Below are 17,134 nucleotides of genomic sequence, written 5' to 3' on the forward strand. Positions count from 1 at the left end.
GGGAGATGAGGTGGGGGCTCAAACCCATGGCAGTGGTGGCAGCAGAGGCGCCAGGGGTGCCCCAGACCGCTATCATCGACTGCGTGATGTGAGGAAACCTCAAGGGGAGGAAAACCAAACCCAAAGCCTTTCCGTGGTGGGTGTCACCCATGAAGCGATGTCACCTCGCTTTGTTCGGGCAAGGCAGAGGTCGGTGTCCTCTCCCTAGGGACACTGCTGTCCCCAAGCCTGGGTGTCCCACCGCCGGTGCTGGTGGCACCGTGTGGTGTCACAGCTCCAAACCTGCCTGGATGAGTCTGTGGGGGAATGTCCCGCTGCCCACGGGGAACCGGGGCCAGGCTGGGTGCGGAGAGTGCGGTGCAGGGCACGAGCTGGGCACGGAGGGTGCGGTGCAGGCTACGAGCCAGGGGTCAGCACGGGAATACGGCCCTTTGCCGCATCACCCAAAATCACCTGCGTGCAGGGCAGAGGCATCTCCAAAGCAGGGGCAGGAGCAGCTTCCCTTCAACCCTCTGCTCAGGCATTTTCCTTGCCAAGAGGCAGCCGAGATGCCATGTCCCCCTCCTCCATCCCTGCCGCCACAAAGCCAGCTCTGCCACCATGTGCCTTTGCCGTGAGTTCCCGAGCGGAGCCCGCTGCAGCAGGGACCAAGCTCCCCCCTGCCAGGCGCCTGCCAGCCGCCTCCGTGGCTTTCCAGGAACCAGCGCAGGAGCCATTGGCAGCGGATAAGCGTGTTGCAACAGACGCTTCATGCTGCCTCCCAAAGCCCCGACCACCTGCACACCTACAGCAGGGTAAAATTATGGCTGGTGTTTCCTCCCACGGTGCTACCTGCTCTGCCACCCTGTCACCCAATATGTCACTGATAAAGGGCCAAAAGGGCCGCGGGGATGAGGTGGGGATGGGCGAGGAGGTGAGGTCGTGGCGGTGGCACGCAGCTCGGCCGCTGCCAGCCCCGGGGCTGTGGCGGAGCTGGGACAAGCCCCCGCTTGCAGTGTTGTGTCTCAGAGAGGCGGCTCGGCAGCCCGGGCATGTTCCTCTCCCCGCCGCCTCTCCCACACCACTCCCAGCTCAGCCAGGAGGGACCTCATGGGGCCGCAGCTTTCACAGGGAAGGCTCCGACAGCACCTCCGGCACTCCAGTGCCACGGCGGGGAGGAGACGGTGAGGAAGCAGCTCCCAGTCCCAATTCCCCTGCAGTGTCGGCAGCCACTCCATCTCCAGCATGTCACCGGCTATGTGATCTTGCCGCTGTGGATGACCCTCTTCGGGGATGCTGCTACACCCCCTGAGCTACTGTTGCCTGTGTGGTGGCTGGCGAGTGTCGAGTTTGCAAGGCCTCAGCCCAGCTCACAAAAACCGCACAGGGCACTTCTTTGGGCAGCTTGAGCTGTGTGGGGTAGAGAGGCAGGTTGGGGGGGGGCCCTTCCTCAGCTTTGCCCCGGCTATGTTGGTCCTGGGGGGAGAAATGAGTGGCAGGGTGCCTGGCAGCTCAGAGCCATGGGTTTGAGGGAAATGGGGGTGGCCAAGGCTGGGGGTGGCAGGGCTGTTCAGAGGGGGACAAGTGCTGGGGGATGTTTCAGAGCAGATACCACAGGCTGGAGGTGCCGCCGGGTACAGAGAAGTTGGGGATGGCCCATCCCTGGAGGTGTTCAAGGCCAGGCTGGATGAGGCTGTGAGCAGCCTGGTCTAGTGGGAGGTGTCCCTGCCCAGGGCAGGGGGCTGGAACAAGATGATCTTTAAGGTCCCTTCCAACCCAAACCATTCTATGATTCTATACAGGCCTTGGAGAAGCAGCTGCAGAGCTGGCTGGGCACTGGGGTGGAACAAAGGAAGACGCCCAAGCCCCAGCTGCAGCGCAGGACGTGTGATGAGTTCATCGGGGCACGAGCTGACAGCGCTTCACGTGGCCACGGGCTGGCAGCAGGGATGAGGCTGTATCAGGGCTCCTTACCTTGGCACCGGCTTCCCTGTGTTGCCGTAACACCCAGAGCCAGGAGTGAGAGCCAGGCAGCGGGCACGTGTGTTGCAGCCTCTCCGTAGGGATGCAGGGGAGCCCCGGGGAGTAAAACCTCTCATGGTCCAGGAGCCCAGCGCCCTGCAGAGTCCCTGCCCTGGTGCTGTCCCCGCTGCCCTGACACTCCTTGCCCAGCACATGGCTCCTGGGCAGTGTCCCCATCTCCAGCAGCAACCGGTGGCAGTGCCCAGGGCAAGCTTCTGTCCTGCCTGCAGCGCTGGGCCGATGCCGGCTCTCCACAGGCTCCCCGCAAGCGTGAGGTCATGCCGAGATAAGCCCGTTCCTCCTTCGCCCTTGAGCCCAGGGCTCGGGTTCCCAGGCACAGTGGGAAGCACCAGCCCTCCCAGCAGCTCCCCACTGCCTCCCTCCCGCTCCTCTCTCCCGGGGGCTCAGCAGGAACCCCCACTTCTGCAGCTCGCCTCCTAGTTAGTTCTCCCCTTGTCCCTGCCAGACCTCCTCAGGAGAGGGTCCAGACTCCTCTCCCCGCTGCATGGCCAAGCAAGATATGCCGGGTTGTGCCATCAGGCTGTGTCACCGCACCAGGGTGGCAGAGCTGTGGGGCAGTGGCTGTGATGCTGTTTGCAACCCATCATGCCATGGTTAGTCTCCTCGGAGGTTTTCTTTCACTCATAAAAGATATTTTTCTCCAAGATGCTGCATTGGGTTTGGCTGAGATGGAGTTAATTTTGCCCCTAGCAGCCCTCATGGTGCTGGGCTTTGTTTTGGTAGACAGAACACGCCAGTGCTTTGGCTACTGCTGAGCAGTGCTCCACAGCATCAGAGCTGTCTCTCCAACATCTCCCCGCACCAGTAGGCTGGGAGTGGGCAAGATCTTGGGAGGGGACAGAGCCAGGACAGCTGACCCAAACTGACCAAAGGGATATTCCATACCGAATGACATCTGCTCCGCAATTAAAGCTAAGAGAAAGGAGGAGGAGCCCAGGGGGCATTCATTATCTTGACATATATCTTCTGGGGCAATCGCTACGCGTATTGAAGCCCTACTTCCTGGGAAGTGGCTGGACATCACCTGCTGATGGGAAGTAGAGAATAAATCTTTTGTTTTCCTTTACTTCTGTGCATGACCTTTGCTTTTACTTTATTAAACTGCCTTTATCTTGACCCACAAGTTTTTTTTTTCCATCTTATTTTCTCCCCTCCCACATCATGCTGAGCAGGGGAGGGATAGAGCGGCTTGGTGGGCACCTGACCTGCAGCCAGGGTCAACCCACCACAGACATTTTTGGCACCCAACGTGGGGCATGAGACAAGGGCAATTTTGTATTAATCGTGCTATAGCTCTAGTAGTTAGTAAATAGTGAGGTTCTGTGCGGGCCATGGAGTTTCTTGGCTGCACTGCTTATTCTGCTGAGCTTGGGAAGACATTAGCACAAATAATGTCTCCATGCTTGCCCTGGCATTGGTGGCCTTGCTGCGCTGGAGGAGCTACCTTGTGGAGAGGATGAGGGAATACATGTCCCTCTTCCTACCCAGAACTGATGTGGTTGGTTTTATTGTTGTCCCGAGGTCCTTTCTTACCCTTATGTGAGTTGTTTAATACTACTAATTAACACTCCTGGCATATTACGGGGTTTGAGGAATCTGGTGTCTTCCTCATGTAAGAGAAGACAACTTTTGGGTGAGGCAATAGTGAAATGTGCCCTGAGGCAGCTTGTCCCTGGGCGATGGGGTGAGTGGAAGGATTTGGGCAGGTTCCTAGAGTGGTTATCACCTCCCATCACCTGGGACTTCATACCTGAACAGCCGATTAACCCTGGCAAACTGACGTGCCACCTGATAGAAGGGTGCCTTGCCTGTCCCAGTGGAAACCAGCAGCTTCCAGCATCGTACTGGGACCTGGCCCATCCCTACCGAGACACAGTTCACTACTGTCAGAAGACTGTGCGGTAGCTCTTGGGCCTGACCAGACAGAACCAACTATGCAAAATGTACTCTACACTGTGGCTGGGGAGCATGGTGTCACCTGGAGCCTCTGGCAGAAAACATCAGGAGAAACCCAAGGTCACGGGTATCAAGGATACTGCACCCCAACTGAAAAAGAAATTCTAGCAGCGTATGATGGGGTTTGAACTGCTTCAGAAGTTGTTGGTACAGAAGTATATCTCCTCTTCGCACCGCGATTACCCGTGCTACACAGGATGTTCAAAGGAAACATCCCCCCTACACATCATGCAACCAACGCTACATGGAGTAACATTGCGTTGATCATGCAACAAGCTCGACTGGGGAAACCCAACCACCCAAGAACCCTGAAAGATATCACGGACTGGCCAAAAGGCAGAGATTTTGCAGCATTGCCTGAGGAGGTGGCTCAAGCCCAAGAGGCACTACCATATAATGAGCTATGAGAAAATCAAAGGTGTCATGCTTTGTTTATGGATGGATTCTGTCCTGTTGTAGGAAACCATCGGAAGTGGAAAACTGCTGTGGAGAGTCCCACACGACAAGTCATTGAAGCCATTGAGGGAGAAGGTGAGTCAAGTCAGTTTGTAGAAGTGAAAGCCATCCAACTAGTGCTAGAGATTGCTGAGGGAGAAAAGTGGCCAGTACTCTATCTCTATACTGACTCCTGGATGGTGGCTAATGCTCTGTGGAGGTGGCTACAGTAGTGGAAGAAGACCAATAGGCAGGGCAGGGCCAAATTCATCTGGGCTGCTGCACTGTGGCAGGACATGGCTGCCTGGGTAGAAAACATCTCTCTAAAGGTACATCATGTAGATGCTCACATGTCCAAAATCTGTGCCACTGAAAAACATCAGAACAATGAAGAGGTAGAGAGCTGGGTTTTCTTGGTGGGTAATGCAGAAGGATGGGGACACACCCGGTGTGTGCCTCAAAGAGATTTAACCTTGGGGGAAAAATAATCTGTGATACGAGTTGTATGCTCTAGGAAGTGATGTAGCAGGAATGACCTGAACTGACAAAGACTGAGTTTTGCAAGGAACCAGATGAGTGCAACGATGACCCAAACCAAGCTAGTGTTGGTGCCCAACAATTGAGCCTACTGCTTCTCCTGGCCTGAGCACCCATCCTGACAGATGGGGCCCAAGTCACAGGCTGTTCTTATGGACATTTGGAGGAGTGGAGGAAGCCCATGGAACGGGAGAATAATATATATCTGTTAAAGGACAGGGGAGAGTAGTTAATGAGAATGTATACATCTGTATGTTGGGTTTAAAGATGGTTTAAGTATGTAGTATAAGCTGTAGGTGTTGGTAAGAAAGGATTTCAGTAATGAGAATTAAATACAATGGGATGGTTAGAAGATATATATGTATTTAATTATGTGGAACCTGAGTATTATGCAAAGGCTATGGAATAAGGGGTGGAGATGGTACTGGGTTTGTCTGAGATGGAGTTAATTTTGCCCCTAGCAGCCCTCATGGTGCTGGGCTTTGTTTTGGTAGACAGAAAGGTGTTGATAACACGCCAGTGCTTTGGCTACTGCTGCATGGTGCACAGCGCTGTCTCTCCAACATTCCCGTCCTCACTCCCAAAAGCCAGTAGGCTGGGGGTGGGCAAGATCTTGGGAGGGGAAAGAGCCAGGACAGCTGACCCAAACTGACCAAAGGGATATTCCATACTGAATGACATCTGCTCCGCAATTAAAGCTAAGAGAAAGGAGGAGGAGCCCAGGGGGCATTCATTATCTTGACATATATCTTCTGGGGCAATAGCTACGCGTATTGAAGCCCTACTTCCCGGGAAGTGGCTGGACATCACCTCCTGATGGGAAGTAGAGAATAAATCTTGTTTTCCTTTACTTCTGTGCATGACCTTTGCTTTTACTTTATTAAACTGCCTTTATCTTGACCCACAAGGGGTTTTTTTCCATCTTATTTTCTCCTCCCTGCATCACGGTGAGCAGGGGAGTGATAGAGCGACTTGGTGTGCACCAGGCCTCCAGCCAAAGTCAGCCCACTACGGATGCCAGACAGGTTGTCACCCAGCCTGGGGAGGCAGCCAAGCTGCACAGCCACCAGGAGCCAAACCTGCCCAGGCGCATCCCTGCTCCGACGAGCAGGTCACCTTCCAACGGCTCCCGGTGCCCGTGGCTCAGCCCAGGGCAACCTGAGGGCCCCTTGAGCACCGGCACGGTCAGCTGTGGCCACCTGCCCTGTGGTGTCCTTGGGACATGTTGCCCTCCCTAAGCCCTGCAAGTAGCATCTCCTGAGGCTTTGGTGTTTGCCAGCCCTACCAGAGGTGGTCCAGGGCATCAGGGCACGGCACGGCGCTGCTGCTGAGCACCTCTTGCCTTCGCAGGATCTCTCCTGGTGGTTCTATCTCGCTCAGGAGGTGTCTCGCCCCTCCTGGCCTTGGTGTTCCTACACGCTAAATTAGATCTCTAATAAATAAGTAATGACGAATAATGGGATTAAACGGCTGCCGGGCAAAGGGGGAGGTGTGCCGTGCTTGGAGGCTTGCTCTGGCGGCTCTTGGCAGGGCTGGCACGGGGCCCCGGACAGGTTCAGAGCGAGCCCCGGTCAGTGGTGGGACTGGGTCTGCCGCCAGTACCAGCAGCACCCTAGCACATACATGGGTGCCCCAAGTGAACGCCCAAGGAGCACCCTTATATTCCCTGGGCTCCCCCGGTCCCAGGATGCCAGCACTCTGTGCCCTCGCCCCGCCGCCCCCTCCGCACCCCCCTCCGCTTCCCTTGTTCCCCGTCTCCTCCGACAGATCACCGAGGCTGGTATTACTATAATCCCTGGCTTAATTTAAATCCTCCTCCCATCTCATGTTTTTCCATGGGGGGAGGAGGAGGGAATTGAGGCACTTTCATGGCACCCGCTCAGCCCTGGGGCGGCCAGAAAGCCCTGGGTCTCCATGCGAGGGGTCCCCGCTGTTGTCCCCCTAGGGATGGTGCCCAAGGCTTCCTGCAGCCCCCAGCGAGAGGTGTCCCCAATTTTTGGAGCTGTGTCTGGGTGGGCACGAGGCTCTGGTGGGAAGAAGAGCTGACAACGCCTGGGGGGGCAGGTGGCTCCTGCTCCCCAAAACCCCCCTGCAGCCACCCTGGGGTCTGGTCCCCTCCCCTCGCTGCCTGCCCCAGGCTGGGATGACCTCACCACTATTTTTCCTTTCAACCATCTGAAATGTTTGCATTTGCTGCTCTTCCCCAGAAACCCCCTTCTTTAAGACATTCTCCCACGGGTGACGGTGAGGGTGGGGGGAGCCGCCCACCTTCGGGCAGCTGCCAGCCATTTGCCTCCCTCAGCGCTAAATGGGGAACCAGGGAGAAGCCATTTGGGGAATTTGCTAATTTATTTCTGTCCATCCCTCATGCGCAGCAGCTGCGGGGCTGGGGACAGCCACCACTGTCCTGCGGTGCCAATGCGTAGGGGACTGTGTTCTGCAGACAAGTAAGGGGCTTTTTGTGGCAAGGGTGCCATGGCCTCACACAGGCTCCATGGAGGCCCCAGCGCTGCGACCGGACACCCCCTGGTCCTGCTCGCCTGACGCGGGGCGGGCGTCCCACTGCCCCTGCCCTCACAGCAGTGGGGTGACGGTGTGGGGACAGCGGGGAATGAAGTGACAAAAAGGGGATGGGAGGGGGCTGTGGGGAGGGCAGTGACGGGACAGAAGGGAACAGGAGGGGACTGGGGAGGGCAGTGAGGGGACAGGAGGGCACAGGAAGGGACTGAGGGGACGGGAGGGGACTGAGGAGGGCAGTGAGGGAACAGGAGGGGACAGGAAGGGACTGAGGGGACAGGAGGAGACTGAGGAGGGCAGTGAGGGGACAGGAAGGGACTGTGAGGGGACAGGAGAAGACTGTGAGGTGGGCAGTGAGGGGACAAGAGGGTACTGTGAGGGGACAGGAGGGGACTGTGAGGAGGGCAGTGAGGGAACAGGAAGGGGACAAGAAGGAACTGTGAGGGGACAGGAGAGGACTGAGGAGGGCAGTAAGGGGACAGGAAGGGACCGTGAGGGGACAGTGAGGTGGGCAGTGAGGGGACAAGAGGGGACTGTGAGGGGACAGGAGGGAACTGAGGAGGGCAGTAAGGGGACAGGAAGGGACCGTGAGGGGACAGTGAGGTGGGCAGTGAGGGGACAAGAGGAGACTGTGAGGGGACAGGAGGGAACTGAGGAGGGCGGTATGGGGACAGGAGGGTACGGGTGTGAGGGGAGCGACGGGAGGGAGCGGGGCGGTGCGGAGCGGGGTGACGCTCGGGCGGCAGGAGGGGACACGGGTGACGGCGGCGCCGGGGCCGGGACGTCCCCCCGCGGGTGGGCGGGGCGATGCCTGACCTGGCCCCGCCCCGCCCCGCCGCCTCGCGCGGCCGCCGTCGGGCGGGCGCGTGCGCTGCGCAGGCGCGGGACGCGGCGGCACCTGCGGGCGGCGGGTCAGGTGGGCGGTGGTGGCGGCGCCGAGGGAGGTAAGGGCGGGCGGGCCCACCGCCATTTCCCCCGGCCCCTGGACACCCCCCGCCCACCGGGGCCACCCCTTGCCCCTGGCAAGCACCCCGGCACGCCGTCGCCGGCTGCAGCTCCTCCACCGCGTCCCCCCCCGCCCCTTCCTGCGCCTCTCCTCGGCCGCTGCGGCCTGCGGGTCGGGCGAGGGCCAGGCGGCCAGGTAGGGGTCCGCCGGAGGGATCCCCAGGGCCTGGGGAGCAGAGTCTTTCGCACCCCGCTGTTTTTCCCTGCAGGCAGGTGCTGGCGTGCTGCGTGAGGGGGTTCCGTCCTGCTGCGAGTCGAGGTTTGCCTCCGAAATAGCTCGCCAAGGGCTAATCGGTGAGCGCAGGTTGCAAGCGAACGCTGGTGTGATGGGTGGCAGCGTGCCCATCGGTGTCGTGGCCGTATCATGTCTGTCTGTCAGTAGTCTGCTGACCTGCCAGGCTCTGGAGTAGCCTAGCATAACCCATTAGTCATTTTTAAAACGTCTGCTAGTTACTTGCCAGCGAACCATTTCTAAACGGAAACTCTTGTCAGGGCTGATGGTGTGTGTCAGGGAGGGCTTTGGGGACAGGGGCCATCTTAACCCTCTTCCTCAGCGAGGGTTTGGAAAAGGAAGAGCAAGGGTTTGGAAAAGGAAGAGCAAGGATTTTGAGCAGCTCACCTGCTCGGGGCGGGGGGGGGGAGAGTTTCCCAAAGCTATCAGCCCCAGGGAGCTATGTTGCAATTCCTGTTTGTCTCTTGTGACATTTGCATTTTGCTCTTTACTTTAGAACCACAGGGTTGCACAGATGCTTCTCAGATGTCCCATGGACCATCAGGTTAGTTCAGCTGTGCTTGATTTGGGGTGTTTCTGTGCAGGGGAAGTGAAATTGGTGAGCCTTTAGTTAGTTTCTGCACTTTCTGCAGAAACAAGCTAGAAGCAGAAGTTTCTGATTTTGGCTTTGTGGTAAGCACTGGTTGAAGGAGCTGCAGAAAAAGCAGAAACAAAGTTGAACAGGGCCCCCCTGTGATTAATGCAGAAAGTGGTTTTCTGGCCTGGAAGGAATGGGAGTGCTGATCTGAGCAGTGTTGAATGCTGCTGTTTGGGTTGGTTGGAGGTTGGTCTGCTGGTGTCATCACTAAGCATGTCCACACCCTTCCCAGGAATGTTGGTAGCAGGTGTAAGCAAGCCAGATCCCATCTCTTTTCATACCAGGCTCTTGCCAGCTGGCTTACTCTTCTGGTTAGAAGATTCAGGTACGTCTTTGATCCTCAGATCAGATTCCAGTGTGTGTGTAGGTAGGCAGGCCAAGCAGATCAAAGCTGTCGACATCCCCTGGAATGAGAGGAGACACAGGTTACACAGCGTGTACACTCATGCCAGAGCTCCTTCAATTTACTCTTTTCTTACTTTGTCTCTAGCATCCATAATGTACTGGCTCTGCCCTGGTCAGAAATGGGCTGTGTTCCGTTTTAACTTAGGGCAAGGGAAACTGTCCTCAGCGCGTTGTTCTTGCCTGTTTTACTCCAGCCATCAGTACTGCACTTTCAGCTTCCTGGAGCTCTGCTGTTCTTCCAGTCAGAGTCAACATTACAGATTGAAAGGCAGTGCGCTGAGTGTAGCTCTGGCAACCATTGCTGACTGATGTTTGGTTTTTAGTGACTGTTATGCTGGAAGAAGGTGTTCCCTGGACAGTCCTGGAGACAGAAGCGCTGTATTTCTAGAGCAGGTACAGTACGGACAGCAGCCAAACAAAGCTCTTGTTCTGTGTCAGGCCTTTACCTTTGCTTCCAGAAGGTCCCTGGGAGAGGGAGGACTGGTTGGCACTTGGCCTTTCTCTTGTGACTGCTGACTACAGAGCCTATGGTGTCGGGGTTGTTGCAATATGAACTTGCACCTGTGCCCTAGCAAACTGGCCTGCGAAAAGCATTGCCAGAAAAGAGCAGCAGGTAAGCTGGATCTCTGTTCCTGGGAAACCCCTTCTGAGCTGTAGAGATCATGCACAGAAAACAAGCGCTGTGCCACTTGTAAGGTGAGTCAGCGTTCTTGGGGTGATTAAGGACTGGTTTTCCAGATGACTTGTATTGATGTTAGGCTTGTACATCTTTTGCATCCTTCCAGTAGAGCAAGTCAGATAGGAGAAATTAGTTAGCTAGTGATTGTACGGTGGAAAGGAAGGCCTGGTGATTTGGCGGTTTCTGTGATCGCCTGAGGACACAGGCCAGAAGAGGTGTTTAAGTAGCAATGGTATGTTTGGAAAAACTAGACAAGCTTTCAGATACAGAGTTTTCACCAAAAGTAGTATAATTGTTACTAAACAATTGTTCTCACCTTGTGCTTACAGTGGTGACTTGATGGAGGACTTATGTGTCTGAAAGATTGTCCAATTCCCAGCTCTAATCTCCCTAATAAGAGAGATTACCTCCTATATGCAAAACTTGTTCAGAAATGGGGATGGAAATACCATGTTCTGTTCTTTCGTGTGGAACTTTCTGCAGAATCCATGAGTCAAATAGCTATTTTGTACTTTTTCTGAACCCTGCAGATTGCCTTGGTACTGCGTCCCTCCGTCCTGCTGCAATGAGTGGGAAGTCCTTGCTCTTAAAAGTCATTCTCCTTGGGGATGGTGGAGTTGGGAAAAGTTCCCTCATGAACCGGTATGTCACCAACAAGTTTGACTCACAGGCTTTCCACACGATTGGTGTGGAGTTCTTAAACCGGGACCTGGAGGTGGATGGACGTTTTGTGACCCTCCAGATTTGGGACACTGCGGGGCAGGAGAGATTCAAGAGCCTGCGAACCCCCTTTTACAGGGGAGCAGACTGCTGCCTGCTGACCTTCAGTGTGGACGACCGGCAGAGCTTCGAGAACCTCAGTAATTGGCAGAAGGAGTTTGTCTATTATGCTGACGTGAAGGACCCTGAACACTTCCCATTTGTAGTCCTGGGCAACAAGATAGACAAACTTGAGAGACAAGTGAGCACAGAGGAGGCCCAGGCCTGGTGCATGGAAAACGGTAACTATCCATACCTGGAGACTAGTGCCAAGGATGACACCAACGTGGCAGTAGCCTTTGAGGAGGCTGTGCGACAGGTGCTGGCGGTGGAGGAGCAGCTAGAGCACTGCATGCTGGGCCACACCATTGACCTGCACTCCAGCTCCAAATCGGGGTCTTCCTGCTGTTAAGAGTGACTGCTGCTTCGGGAACCTCGCTCGAGCCAGTGGCTGGATTAGAATAAGCGTGGGCAGCTCTGGGGCACTCTGAGGAGAGTGGCCACAAGGACACTAGGTGGTTTGCCCCTGCGGAGTTGCAGCCTCACCATCTGAATTCTGGCTGGAGTTTTCAGACACAGAGCATGTATCTGCAGGAGGAAGCTGTTAAAAAGCACGTGAGCGTAGTCCTGCTTCCATCTCTGCCTGTTTTAGCAGGTTTAAAGGACTGGGTTAAAGTCCTTTAGATTCACTAAAGACACTGGTGACCTGATCTGTACCAAGAACTGCCTGTGGAACAAAGCTGAGAGCGCTCTAGACACTCTTTGAAGTATTTTAGTCCTGAACTCAAAAAAATATTAGACCCACTAAACTCATGACCTTACTGCCAAAGGAAAGTCTGCTCAGCATACTGAACGAAACCTGTTGTGGAGACTCTAGCGCACGCGACTGCGAGAATGCCAAATACTAGTGTGGCTGAGATGTGTGTATCTGTGGTTTGGGATAAGTGCATTCTGTCCTGAGACTGAATTGTGCTGAGAATTGTTAGAGCTCTGATATGAAGCAACGTATGAAGGAGAGATGGACCTGTGGCAGCATCACCTCTCCGTAGCTGCCTATTTCTGGTCTGCTTTCCCTGACCTCTAACTTTGTCTTCTGTGAGTGTTATTTTGTGGAGAGACTGTCTGCTGCTTGTTTAATATATGTTTCCTTGTCTCTTCTGGAGGCTCAACACTGGATTTTGCTTCTTGTACCTTGAAGCCCTGGATGAAAAATACCAATATGGACGCTCACGATGTCATGTCAAAGGGTTTAGAGTTACTCAGGAGGTCTGGAGTGTGAAACTTCAGCTGGTTTCTGTCACATGTCCAGATGACGTTCTCTAGCAGACCAGATGGTAGGTGGGTGGAATGTCTCCTAGGTGTGCAGGTGGCTGGGGGAGTCATGACCATTAACAGTGGTCAGCTGTTAAATCCACTCACTGGGTGTGCAGGGCCGGTGACCACTGTGCTTCGTTAGCTGGCAGATCAGCATCTTCAGTTGCTTTAGCACAGATGTTCCCATCTGGATGCTGCATCATAGAACCATTCACTTTATTACCTGCTGTGTCAGGTGCGGTGCTGCTGAGCACAGCTAATTCATGCCATTGTCCTGGCCCTTATTCCCGAATGGGGAGTCCAGTACGTTTAATCTGTAATTCATATGACAGACTTTACTGGTAGAGGATGTCCACTCGTTTAAGTGGCCTTTGTTAGTGGCTGCTGTGTTCAGCCCACTGGGGAGGGAGCTGCGCTGGTTCAACCTCTGTTCAAGGTGGCTACAAAATGGTAGGGTCAGAGGGGACAGGGAACCTTCTAGAAAAGGACACCAGGCTTTGCCAATCCCAGCTCCTGCCCCTGCTAGGTGTTAGTCCCAAGCTGTCTGTGTAGCAGAGATGAGTGCTTGCTGACTGCTGTCTTTACCATTATAACCTCATGTCCTGCAACTTCCCATGCAAGTGTTTGTCCAAAACTATGATTTTGCCCATAAGCACACAGGATCCTGCCATGGGGAGAACTTCCCTGAGTACGTCTCCGCTAGCTGCTGAGTGTGATCCTCACTGTGATGGGCTACTGGATGGTAAATTTTGTAGCTCAAATCAAGCAGCCTGACTTATGCTGTGCTTTGGAGCAGGGCAATCATGCCCTCGTGCTGGCTGGTGGCAGCTAATCCCCATCGCCAAGCAGTCTCTGAGCATGCAGGGAGTCTCCTCTGGGGGAACTCAGGGTGATCCTGCCCTTCTCTGCAGGGCAGCCATGTGTGTAAGGGACTGAAGCTTTAATGCGAAGTGCTTTAGAGGGATCGGATTTCTAAACAGCGCTGAACACTCTCATTCGCAGGGATAGATAGGGAGTGCTTGCAGTCTCTGGAAAACCAGCTCCCTTGAGGTATAGGAGAAGGCTCTGCCTCTGTAGGTGCAACAGATTTTTACAGGATAGTAAAGTTATTGTTACTGTTTATTTACCAATGGCTGGCGTCCCCGGGCCTCTAGATTTTTTTTCAGTTTAACACTGCTTGTTATTTCCTTCGAGATCCCAGACTGTGACCTGTGGTTCTGATTTACATCTCTGAACAGACACATTTGCACAGGGTCCCAGCGCTGGAACAAGCTCAGACCCTTGTGCGCTGCCAGAGGGGCTGCTGAGGGATCCCATGGGATCTGTGCGAGGACTGGTACCTCCTGTGGGAGAGGGCGGGTGCAGCACGCTGTTTGCAGTACCCTGGGTGCCTGTCGATGCTGATAGCTGAAGCTCAAGAGCCTCATTGTGCCCAGGCTGTGCAGACGGTATGTATTGCCAGAGGGTGTTACACAGGATCTTTTATTCCTAACAGACATTAGATCGTTGACTTTTTTTAAAAAAAAACAAAAACAGACGAACTATTTTATTAGGCTTATGTGTTTTTAAAAATCCATTTTAAAAAAGTATAGTATAATATATTTAAATTGTTTAATTTAAATGATACGCACAATTTCCAAAGGAGCCAGGATTTTGAACTCTTTGTTGCAAAGTTCAGTGCCAACAGCCATCCCCTCCCTGTGTCCACTCATGCTGCTGCGGTTGTTGCTATTGCTACAGAACTGGCATTGTAAAACCGAGATTCTACCTTTATTTAAGCAAATAAAACATGGATGTATTCAAGTGAATTCAGGAAGTGGCTGCCTTCTTGGTTTATCAAAGTTCAAGTCGGCTCCTGTTCTTCTGAGGGATGTGGAATTGGGTTGGTTATAGAATGTGTCAGAGGGAAGTCGCTAAGGGATCAAAGGGGTTGGTTATTCCTGAGTATAGCTAGCCAGACCAGGAGTTGAAGGAATGTAACTTATTTACCAGCTGAATCCAGTGACCAGCCTTTTCTTTTCAAGAGTGCATCAGAAAACACTTTTGCAATAGAAACATTCCACATCGCTTCCTTCTGTCACTACATTTTAATTTCCAGCCTGGGCTCTCAGCAGCAAGTCGGGTACTTTCCTTTGATTTCTTCCTGCGATCTTGGAACCGGTCCCTCGGGCTCCAGGGGGCTGTAACCAGGCATGATTTCCATAGGATGCTGAGGCAGAAATCAGCATACGGGGACTGTTCTCTTCCGCTGTCCTGCCAGGATGGTTGCTTATTTTGGGAGGCTTTCTCTGTGTTTGCAGAGTCTGTGCCTGCTGTTTCTGTTGGCAGAACCTTTTAGTTTATTTTTCTCCCACGTCTGTTTGCCTATCTGCACTTCCAGAGGCAGCGTAGGGTTTAAAGTCCTTGGAAATCTTGCTTTTTAAATGTGGGCTGGAGTATCTGGGGGCCTCCAGCGTCTTACTTCAGCTGTTTCAAAACCCAGCTGAAAGCAGAGAGCCAACGCGTCCTGGTGGGAGATGGTCCCGGCCTTGGAGGAGACGTGGGGGTTGAATGAGGCTGTCTCACGTCTGCGAGGGTCTGTCTAAAACCATCAGAACCACTGACTCCCCTGTTGTGAGATGTTTGTAAGAAAATGTGGGGCAGAAGCAGGAGTGATGGTGAGGCTGTTCCCTCATTCCTCACTTGGCCACCGCAAGCAGTAGCGGAGGGCTCCGTGGGTTTTTGCATGGGCTGGAGACAGGATGAATCCCCCTGGAAGGCAAAGGAATGTCTCCAAAGGAAGAAGTGAGCTACTTCTGTGTGGAGCATATGCTGCAGCATATCCTTGTGTGCTTGCAAAGGAGGGGGAGTGGTGGGGAGTCTCCTCTTCCCATCCATCCCTCCGTCCCACAGCCCTCTTGAGGATTTTGCAGCTCTGGGCCAGGTATTGCAGCTGTAAAGCCATGCAGCTGCTTGGTGGGATGAGGAAATAGAAATCTCTGGAATTGCTAGCTGAGGAGCCCCACGTGACTGCAGATGCTCTGGGGTTGCTCTCTGGGTGACCGAGGCTCCTCACACACCGTGTTTCCCTCCTCCCTCCCTGCTCCGGAGGCTGGCCCCTCACAGCAGTACAGCTGTACGGAGGTTTATGGGAACGAGATCTCTGGGGACTGCATGTTCTTGCATGAGTTTGAAGATGAGCAAAAGATACAAAGAGTCTAAAAATGCCCTTTCGGGAGTCTCTGAAGCCCGCTTCAGGCTCCGGTTCTTAACAGGGAGTTTGTTGCAGCTCTGGCACTAGGGATGCTGGTGTGCTCTGCTCTGGGGTAAGGAGCATTCCCTGCTCTGACAACGTGGGAGGTGATGGCAGCTCCAACAGCCTCAGGTGAGTCAGAGTCCCTCTTCTAGGAGACAGGCCTGGGACAATCTGTGAAGTGGTTGAAATGGTGGGTTGCCTGCTGAGGCGATTGCTCAGGCAAAAGCAATGGTGGATGGACAGAGATACCTCTTGACCCCAGTGCTTGCATGGCTTGTGGAGCAGCTCTCTCCTGGTGGCTTTGGGGGGTCCTTCAAGGGCCAGTGCATGTGGCCATGTGCAGGTGCAGGATTCATGTCTTCCTGAGCGGCCAAGTACAGCACCTGCCTGTGCTGTTGTCAGTCCTTTCCATGATGACTTTCCACTTAATCTTCCCTCCTCATCCCCGGGCATCTCCCTAGCAGAGACAAACTGCGTGCAGAAATGGGGAGAAACCAGCTGGGTGCCTGAGAAGCAGCAGGTGGGACCTTCTGTAGGGCAGATGGGCAGCAGTACCATGCTGTGGCCCTGGCAGGCAGGGCTGCTTGCCAGCTACCGCCCCTGCCAGGGCATCGCTCGCCACTCGCAGCCCTTTCCGTGCCCAGGACAGGGCTGGAGGAGCTGCTGGTAAGGAACAGCGTGAGTGTGTGCTGCCACAGCTGGTGTGCCCGCTGCCCTCTCTGCTGAGTGTTAGTGCAGGCGGAGGGATGGAGGGCATCCCAGGGCAGTGGGCAGCCCTTTCCCTGAGCCCTCCTGCTCATCCTACACAGCCTTTCCCCAGGTCTGAGCCCCGAGGCTTTGCTCGGAGAGCAAGGCAGGGGACTGTGCCTGCCTGTGTGGCTTCAGAGGAGTTTGCTATGTACTTGGGGGCTTGCACACAGACTTTAAATGGCAGCACGTGCATGTTTAGGGTAGCTTTTATTTGCTATTCTCTTGCTGCACTGTGCAGGATTGAGCCCAGTGTAAATGAAGGCGCGAGAGGGAGACGGTAGCTGGTTTTCCTATGCGTGCCCGGTGGGTTGGCTTTATTTTGGAGGCTCCCACGGCGCCCTTAGCAGGAGAGGTGCCATTGCGCGGGGGGGGGGGGGGCTTCCCCGGGGAAGCGGGGGCAGCACACCGGAGAGGGAGTTCGGGGCACGACGCCCGCCTTGCCCCGGCAGCTGCGGCCGGTGGCCGCGGGGGGGAGCCGGAGGAGCGGGGATGCGGTGGCCGGAGGAGCTGGGGGTGCGGGGACCTGTCCCGCCCCGGCCGAGAGAGGCAGCCGGGAGGAGCATCAGCCTGGCGGGGGTTCGCCCTCGGAGGCCGCCTCCGCGGAGGGCTGGGGACCCTACATGACGCCCTCGGGTGCCGCCATCCCCTCCC

The 17,134-nt window shown here is 54.9% G+C and overlaps 1 protein-coding gene across 11 annotated transcripts; it reads left to right on the forward strand.

The window, feature by feature from the left end:
* The first annotated feature begins 8,312 nt into the window (after positions 1-8,312).
* On the forward strand, positions 8,313-14,303 carry RAB9B (RAB9B, member RAS oncogene family). Of its 11 annotated transcripts, XM_074601290.1 has the most exons (5): positions 8,349-8,411; positions 8,682-8,766; positions 9,201-9,248; positions 10,070-10,139; positions 10,956-14,303. In XM_074601290.1, exon 5 carries the CDS (start codon positions 10,991-10,993, stop codon positions 11,594-11,596), a length of 606 nt encoding a protein of 201 aa, XP_074457391.1. In that variant the 5' UTR covers positions 8,349-8,411; positions 8,682-8,766; positions 9,201-9,248; positions 10,070-10,139; positions 10,956-10,990; the 3' UTR covers positions 11,597-14,303. The 11 variants fall into 11 exon arrangements, with proteins under 11 accessions (XP_074457387.1, XP_074457386.1, XP_074457388.1 ...); XM_074601285.1 differs by having other exon boundaries at positions 8,331-8,766; XM_074601291.1 differs by lacking the exon at positions 8,682-8,766 and having other exon boundaries at positions 8,341-8,411.
* The last annotated feature ends 2,831 nt before the right edge of the window (positions 14,304-17,134 follow it).

Source organism: Larus michahellis, chromosome 9 (genome assembly GCF_964199755.1).
Source record: "Larus michahellis chromosome 9, bLarMic1.1, whole genome shotgun sequence".
Classification (NCBI taxonomy): Eukaryota; Metazoa; Chordata; class Aves; order Charadriiformes; family Laridae; genus Larus; species Larus michahellis.